This window comes from Brachionichthys hirsutus, chromosome 1 (assembly GCF_040956055.1).
Source record: "Brachionichthys hirsutus isolate HB-005 chromosome 1, CSIRO-AGI_Bhir_v1, whole genome shotgun sequence".
Taxonomy (NCBI): Eukaryota; Metazoa; Chordata; class Actinopteri; order Lophiiformes; family Brachionichthyidae; genus Brachionichthys; species Brachionichthys hirsutus.
Window position 1 is genome coordinate 1,157,387 of NC_090897.1, and position 8,585 is coordinate 1,165,971.

Genomic DNA, 8,585 nt, shown 5'->3' on the forward strand with positions numbered 1-8,585 from the left:
ATGAAGCTGCTGAGCTCTGGGCGCCGGAGACTGCTGATGGCGTCGCTCGCGGCTTTTGTCCTGCTCAACTGGTTCTATTTGTTGCCTGTAAACCTGGAGTGTGAGTAGCGAAAGTTCATGCGGTTTTGAGTTTGGAGACTTGAGACTTGTGGTATGGGTCAGAACTTCCAGAACAGAAAAGTCCAGTTGTCTTAAATGAAAAGGTCCTTCAGGTGTTTAGGCGATGGAAAGGATGGAACGGTTCATATAGCGATCAGTAGCATTGGATGCTAAGTCATTAGCCTCCTTCTGGAGAGGAGGTGCGGACCCAGAGGTTGACCAGGTGAACTTTGTCTCGTCCACAGCCGGCCGCTCCTACCTCCTGGGTCCTTGCTTGGAGGACATGGCGGTGGTCCAAGACCTCGAGTCGCGCTTTCGAGAGGTGAAGGAAGAGAACCGCCAGATTCGGTTGCAGCTCAGCCAATCACAGGGCACTGCTGCCCAGTCGGACAATGGTAACCACAGCAACCAACAGAGGAGAGCCGCCACAGACAAGGGGCCGGAAGATGGGGAAAAAAGGGTGGAGGAGAAGAACAACCACACAGAGTGTCTGCAATCGCCAACCGTCCAGAAGTGTGAGGTCAGGAAACAACCGGCCAGCTAGCTAGCTGGCTAACACATCCACCTGCTGACACACCTGTAGCCACGAGTTAGGTAGCTCCTCCCACTGTTTCCCTATGACCTCCTCATGCCTTTTAGCCATTTCCACCCCATTCGCCCTTCAGCCTCGCCGGCGTCTCAACCCCACCCCGCCATTAGCTCACTGCTAATGCTAACATCAAAAGGATATTTCTGTTCTGTCCCTGGAGCTTCAACGTAAACGTGAAGCTGAATTTCACCATCATTTTACGATAAAATGCAACTGTCGATGTATTTATCAATCAACGCTGCTGAAGGTTTGGTTCCCAGGAGAACCGTGAAGCCGGTTAAACCCTGACGGGTCAACGTTTCCTCCACAGCTGATCCATGTCGCCTGCGTTTGTGCCGGTCACAACGCCACCAGAGACGCCGTCACGCTCGTCAAGTCGATCCTGTTCCACAGGTGGGTTGGCGACTTTTCCTTGACGCCTTCCTCTCCATCTGAGCGACACGAACGGGAAATGTCTGACCTGTGGATCTTAAAAATTAAATCCTGCAGATTGTTTCACTTCTCCCTACTGAGGAAAATGTCAGGTTTATTTTTGTCTTTGGTTAAAAAACTGCTGTCAAATGTCAGAAATGATTTTTGTTTTGTGTCTTGACAACCACAACAACAACAACAACAATCACCTTATCACCATTAGTCGCTTCCTTTCTACTTTTTATCATCCAACGGGTGAAAGCAGGTCTGAGTCGTCATGATTTTCAATTAATTTATCAAAACAAAACTAATCACACACATATATTCTGGTCATGTCCTAAAATACAACATTTTTGGGACGAGGTGTTTACTGCTATAAACCACATTATTACCCTCGCCGAAGAGGAGGCGAGGGTATTGCAATTGGGTGCGTTTGTTTGTCTGTGCGTTTGTTTGTCTGTCTGTTTGTCTGTCCGAGCGCATAACTCAAGAACTAGTAACCCAATCGACTTGAAATTTTTACACAAGCAAGGTTCTGTCCGTGGCTCGGTCCTCCCCGAGAATGGCGTTGATCCGGATCTGGATCCAGATTCTATAATTATTTTTATTACATCTGGAATTGTGCCTGTGCTGTAACATGGGAGTGTCACTTTAAGAGGGAGGGACACGAATGGCATGATGGGAGGATTCTTTAACATTGCGGGGTAGGGCACTTGGAGGCGAGGGTCTGCAATCTCTGATTGGTCAGCTTGTATTATATTATGTATTATGTGGACAATAGTGAAAAAAAAAACAAATCGATAATCGTTTGCTCATTAAGTTCTCATTAAGACATCAGAATTCTGCAGTTTGTGAAGAGTTACTGTCTCAGCTCGTTGTCTTCCGCTTATCCGGGTCCGGGCCGTGGGGGCAGCAACCTTAGGAGAGAAGCCTCGACGGCTCTCTCCCCAGCCGCTTCCACTAACTCCTCCGGGAGAATCCCGAGGCGTTCCCAGGCCAGCTGAGAGATGTAATCTCTCCCATGTGTCCTGGGCCTCCTCCCGGATTTACATGCCCAAAACGCCTCCCCTGGGGGTGCATGCTCACTGACTCCTCTTGATGTGGAGGAGCAGTGAGCCCGACTATATCTTGCCAGCTCCTGCTCCCACCCGCCAGAGAGGTAACATTCCATGTTCCAAAAACCGGTTTCCGTACTTTCCGTTAAGGTCCCCGCCTTGGTCTTCTGAACTGTTGATTGAACAGAAGTCATTTAAATACCAATTTGTGATGAGTCAGCCAATCAATTTGTTTAGACCAGGCATGGGCAAACTACGGCCCAGGGGCCATATACGGCCCTTTGGGCTTTTTAATCCGGCCCGCCAAGCTTGTCCAAATTATATAATTAAATACAATTTTATTAGAATTAAACCTCATTCATTTTACCTTTTCCCTGTAATGATAAAAGGTCAAATCCTTTCCTGTAATGGCTTTTACATGTCATTTATACGAGTTCACACAAACACTCCATCCATCTGTTCCTGGCCCGGCCCCTCTGTCAAATAGAACCTATTGTGTCCCGCGAGTCATAAAGTTTGCCCACCCCTGGTTTTAACCTTCAGATAAACAATGATGCCAGCTCCAGCCCTTGCGGAATCACAAGAACCTTCTCTTTGCGTCCTCAGGAGGACCCCTCTTCACTTTCACTTCATCTCAGAAAAAGTATCCAGTAGCATCCTGGGTCCTCTGTTCCAGTCCTGGATGGTCCCGTCGGTGCAGGTCAGCTTCTACGATATGGACCAGTTGAAGGTGAGAATGAAACGACAATGACAATGGGCAGAAACACTTTCCCCAGAGAGGAGTGACACACACGCTCACTGTGTGTGTGAGTGTGTGTGTGTGTGTGTGTGTGTGTGTGTGTGTGGAGCGTTTGCTCATCAATGCTGCGTGTAGCTTTGCGCTAACGCGTTCCACCAGCTCATCGTTGTTCTCCTCTCCTTTCAGGCCGAGGTGTCGTGGGTTCCCAACAAGCATTACTCAGGTATTTACGGCTTGATGAAGCTGATGTTAACCAAAGCTCTGCCCTCAGACCTGTCAAAGGTCATCGTCCTGGACACCGACATCACCTTCGCCACCGACATCGCTGACCTCTGGGGCTTTTTCAAGACGTTCACAGGTGAGGCATTTTCCTGTTTTCCTATCAGTGAGTAATAAACACTTTTTTGCGGTTGTTTCACTCATCGCTACTGTTTGACTGTTGCGTGCAGATGAACAGGTGATCGGACTGGTGGAGAACCAGAGTGACTGGTACCTGGGGAATCTGTGGAAGAACCACAGACCGTGGCCCGCCCTGGGGCGAGGCTTTAACACAGGTAAAGACAATGAAGACTAATAAAATCCTTTGAGTTTTTATAGAAGCGTGATGTTTAACAGCACTGAGATGACTAGTTCTGCATTCAGGTGACTCTCGCTATTCCCTGCAGGCGTAATCCTTCTCTACCTGGAGCGACTGCAGAAAATTCATTGGGAGCAGCTGTGGCGGGTGACGGCACATCAGCAGCTAAAAAGGATGCGCAGTACACCTCTGGCTGATCAGGCGAGGAACATTTCTACCTGTCTGACAGAAGACTGCTAGAATGGAGCCGTTCATCTGCCAAGACTCACCAATCTGAACACCAGAAAACATCGCAGACTAGTGACCTAGCATGTTAGAATAGTTGTAGTAGTAGCTATAGTGGAGACAGACTAGCATATCAGAATAACGGCCTAGCATCACAGAATAGCAGCCTAGCATCTCAGAATAGCGGCCTAGCATCTCAGAATAGCAGCCTAGCATCTCAGAATAGCGGCCAACATCTCAGAATAGCAGCCTAGCATCTCAGAATAGCGGCCTAACGTCTTAGAATAGCGGCCTAGCATCTCAAAATAGCGGCCTAGCATCACAGAATAGCGGCCTAGCATCTCAGAATAGCGGCCGAGCATCTCAGAATAGCGGCCTAGCATCTCAGAATAGCGGTCTAACATCACAGAATAGCAGCCTAGCATGTTACAATAGCAGCCTAGCATCACAGAATAGCAGCCTAGCATCTCAGAATAGTGGCCTAGCATCACAGAATAGCAGCCTAGCATGTCACAATAGCGGCCTAGAATCACAGAATAGCAGCCTAGCATCTCAGAATAGTGTGCAACAATAGCGGCTTAGAAAACATGTTCAAAACAGCAACCTCATCGTTTGGCTAGTTGATCATCAGCAGAATTTCTTATAAAAACTAATGGGATGGGATCTCCATATTTTTTGGGTTTTCTTTCAGGCGCCTTTCAGTGATCGAAACATCAGCAGCCAAACTAGAACTTTATTTTTTTCAACAGCACTACTCTCTACTTTATATCAGAGGCTTCAACCAATCAGCTGTGAGCTCTGTCCTCACCATTAAAGGCTGCCAAAAGTCGGCTCCAACAGACATTATTTGTGTGGCATCCTTTAGTCTTCTAGAGTGTTCAGATTTGTGGATTATCTAAGAACCAGGGAGCCTCCATTGTGCAAAACCTTTCAGAATAGAAGCTAGGTTGACTTTGCCAGGAGACCAGCATCAGATCTGGCTCCTTGGTTGCCGCGGTTACGCATTCAGGAGCTGCTGCTTCCAACGATGCTCATGCTGTCTTCTATCTGTCCATCTTAAGCAGGACATCATCAATGCCGTCATAAAGCAGAACCCGGTCCTGGTGCACCAGCTGCCCTGCTTCTGGAACGTCCAGCTGTCAGATAACACTCGTTCTGACCTGTGCTACACCGAGGTGTCTGACCTCAAGGTATACTTATGGATGCACCAATCAATCAATAACCAGAGCCATGCTCTTCACCACAATGATCTTCAGTAAAAAATACTTTTAGTTTTGGAAATAACATTTTTATACAGAGAAAAAAAATGAGTTTCTGAAATATGAGATGCCAACGCTAACAGCTTAAAAACGTCTAATAAACGATAGGCAGGTTGTTCTAGAAGTTATCTGATTGGTTCATTAGAGGTCCAGTTGTTCTAGCTACCTCCTGCTGTTCTCAGGTGATCCACTGGAACTCTCCGAAGAAGATCCATGTGAAGAACAAGCACGTGGAGTTCTTCAGGAATCTCTACCTGACCTTCCTGGAGTACGATGGGAACCTGCTGAGGCGGGAACTCTTTGGCTGCCCCAGTCCGGCCAGTCCAGAAAGCGTCAAGGTGAGTCAGAAGAATGAGATCTTCATCGAGTTCCAGTTCCCTGGGGGCTTGAACCCAAAGCTTCTAGTGGTGGATAATTGATAGTTGGCTAATTTTAAACACAAACAGAAAGCAGAGCTGGATGAGGACGACCAGTGCTACGACTTCAGGCGGCAGCGAATGATGGTTTACAGAGTCCACCCGTACTTCCTGCAGTACGAGTACACGGCCGCCGAGGACAACAGTGACATCACACTGGTGGCCCAGCTGTCCATGGACAGGTAACTTACGTCCTCATCAATGCCTACCACTGGTTATTTATTAAACGTGTATAACAGTAGACGTATGGCCTGCAGGCTGCAGATACTTGAAGCCCTCTGTAAGCACTGGAAGGGTCCCATCAGCCTGGCGCTCTACATGTCCGACGCCGAAGCGCAGCAGTTCCTGCACTACGCGGAGGCCTCCGATGTCCTCAAGAACCGCAAGAATATCGCCTACCACGTCGTCTACCGGGAGGGACAGTTCTACCCCATCAACATGGCGAGGAACGTGGCCATGAAGAACACCAACACACCCTACGTCTTCCTGACCGACATAGACTTCCTGCCCATGTATGGACTCTATGATTACCTAAGGTGAGGCCGACCCTCAGGAGAATGAAATCATCTTTACAGCAGCAGACCAGGAATTGATTTAATCTCAGGTTTCTTTGAAGTCTTGCCATACAGTCTTTGAGTTGTGTAACGTGTTCAGTTCTGTGTGACCACTAGAGGCGCTGCTCAGAGTATGTTGTCATTTTCCCTCCTGCAGGAAGGCGGTGTTGCAGCTGGACATGGCTCACAGTAAGAAGGCCCTGGTAGTTCCTGCCTTCGAGACGCTTCGTTACCGTCTGTCTTTCCCCAAATCCAAAGCTGAGCTGCTCTCCATGCTGGACGTGGGGACTCTTTACACCTTCAGGTACCTTAATAGGTAACTCTTCTTATCCGCAAAGTGTCAAAATGGATTGCAAAGTGATGCCCCTCCACCTCTCCAGGTATCATCTGTGGCCCAAAGGTCATGCTCCTACCGACTATGCCAAATGGCGAACAGCCACCAAACCTTATAGGGTGGAGTGGAAGCCGAACTTTGAGCCGTACGTGGTGGTAAGACGGGACTGCCCCGAGTACGACCAGCGCTTTGTGGGCTTTGGCTGGAACAAGGTGTCCCATATCATGGAGCTGGATGCACAGGTTCGTCTGCACCATCATCGACGACTATGTGCTTTCAGACATCGTCCATTTTAGCGTAAATGCTAACATATTTTAGTTGTGTGGCCCGTAAGTTTTAAATGTGTTAGCTAACATTTAAAACTTGCGTAGATGGCTAACTGTCTGGGTCCAGTGTGTGTTGTGTTCAGAACTATGGCCGTGTAAAGCTAAAATCCCATTGTGGGTTGAATGAAGATGCTTTTTATGTCAATCATGAGTTTTTCTTGCTGATTGTTCCTGTTTCTCCAGGAGTACGACATGATAGTGCTCCCCGAAGCCTTCATGATCCACATGCCCCATGCGCCCAGCTTTGACATCTCCAAATTTCGCTCCAGCTCTGTTTACCGCAAATGTCAGAACATCCTGAGGAACGAGTTCCACCAGGACCTGTCCAGGAAGTACGGCTCGGCTGCTCTCAAGTACCTCACCGCAAGTAGGAACATCCACTGAACAGAACCGCCGAGGCTCAACGAGTCCGTCAGCCATGAAGCGACAGAACGGTAAAGCTTTTACGTCCCTTCTGGATTCTGAGCTCCTCCGCAGTTCTTATCCAGTCGAATCTGCCTCCGGGGGCAGGAGATGGGGCAGAGGATCTGCTGAGGGGATCGACGGATGGGACTAGCTTTAAGAACAGGAAATTCTATTCTTACAATTTGCTCTGACAATCATGGCTTTTACCAGAGGACTTGTTCCAAGGCGGTCTGTGCACGGGGGGACTTCTGGACACAGGACTTGTTCTAACTAGATTTGTAAGGCCAGTCAAACTGGAGAACGCTTCAAGCCTTATCACTTTCCATAGTATTTACTGAGAAATGTAATATTTAATTCTTTTTCAGTGTGAATCAGAACCAATGAAGAAACATTTGCAAAGTTTTAATCATTTAATAACGAGTTGGGTTTAGTTTCCGGTCTATATTTTCCGACCTCTTTGAAAACGTTCACGTCCCACTTCAGGGATGGTCTTATTGGGTGCACGTGAGGGTGTGATCTTCGTGGGACTTGTTTTCAACGCTCTGATTGTGACGTGTTTTCACCATGTTCTTATTTACGTTGGTTATTTGTCGTGGTTCGTCCCTTTGAGAGGAAAGTCTTCCTGTACCGAGACAGGACCAGTTATCGGGACCAACCCGCCGTCAGCTGTTCATGAAGCGCCGAAGCCCAGCAGCTTGTCTTTATTTTTGTTATCACGTCTGATTCACTGGATATTGTGCCATTTACTGTACGACTGTGGTTGCATTCATTGTTGGGAGTTAAGTTTTGTTCTTCTCTTTGCGTCTGACTGTCCCAGGGTCCTTTTCCGACTGTTTTCTGGTTGAGGGTATTGACGCAGGTCACCTTGGTTTCCCGCCTTTGTTTTTCTCGTCATCTGAAACCTGCTGAGTGGCAGAGGAACTGATAGATATCTAAATATGCAGTCATGCTCTACCTCTGCCAAAGGAGGCTCCATCGTTACGCTAACAGGTTAATTCCCACTCCTCGTAATGGGGAGGGACCGGTTGAGGGAAGAACCCGTCAGTTTGGTGCAGATCTGGGAACGGGACTTCCTGTGGGAGTTTAAGCAGCATTTTATTGATATTCATATTTTAAATGTAAATTTCCTCGAATGGCGACATTCACCCGGAAACAGGAAGTTGTTGAATCTCAGATAACACAATGTCTAAATTTCACCTTTAAATTAAGATCTCTGGATTCCACAAACATATTTCCGATGAAAGGAGATTCCTTGTTGCCCGGGATCCAATGATGAGAAACGAGGGATGTGACTTTGCGTCTAAATATTTTTGACCGTTGCTTCAATACTTTGTTTCGAGCCGGTCTTGATTTGGTCAAATTGGAACACACCTGGTTTAGATCTCCACAGAGCTATGGATGGAACCTGATTGGTTCCTGATGGACCCCCGCCCCCCACTCTCTGCACCACCTCCATTGATTGTGTTTGACTGTGGTTAATGCTAGTGCCTTTGCTGTATTGTGAAACTGGATATTGATTGTAACACCAGGGCCTGGGGATAGTCAGGCACTTGTTGACTCAAATCAATCATATTTTTCTATGTAAGCGCTTTAAAT

At 47.6% G+C, this 8,585-nt stretch overlaps 1 protein-coding gene across 1 annotated transcript; it reads left to right on the forward strand.

Annotated features, from left to right (window-relative positions):
• large2 (LARGE xylosyl- and glucuronyltransferase 2) lies at positions 1-6,968 on the forward strand. The gene is made up of 14 exons (XM_068740687.1): positions 1-100; positions 345-619; positions 999-1,081; positions 2,761-2,884; positions 3,080-3,251; positions 3,343-3,447; positions 3,559-3,671; positions 4,760-4,885; positions 5,137-5,292; positions 5,377-5,552; positions 5,628-5,906; positions 6,082-6,228; positions 6,305-6,500; positions 6,768-6,968. The coding sequence occupies exons 1-14, from the start codon at positions 1-3 to the stop codon at positions 6,966-6,968; spliced, it is 2,253 nt and encodes a 750-aa protein (XP_068596788.1).
• The last annotated feature ends 1,617 nt before the right edge of the window (positions 6,969-8,585 follow it).

Excerpts from the sequence above, each read along its gene's own strand:
- large2 (XM_068740687.1), top strand. The coding sequence starts at position 1 with ATGAAGCTGCTGAGCTCTGGGCGCCGGAGACTGCTGATGGCGTCGCTC. Across the intron at positions 3,448-3,558 it reads GGGGCGAGGCTTTAACACAG|GCGTAATCCTTCTCTACCTG; the intron begins GTAAAGACAATG and ends TATTCCCTGCAG. Across the intron at positions 5,293-5,376 it reads CCAGTCCAGAAAGCGTCAAG|TTGGCTAATTTTAAACACAA; the intron begins GTGAGTCAGAAG and ends GATAATTGATAG.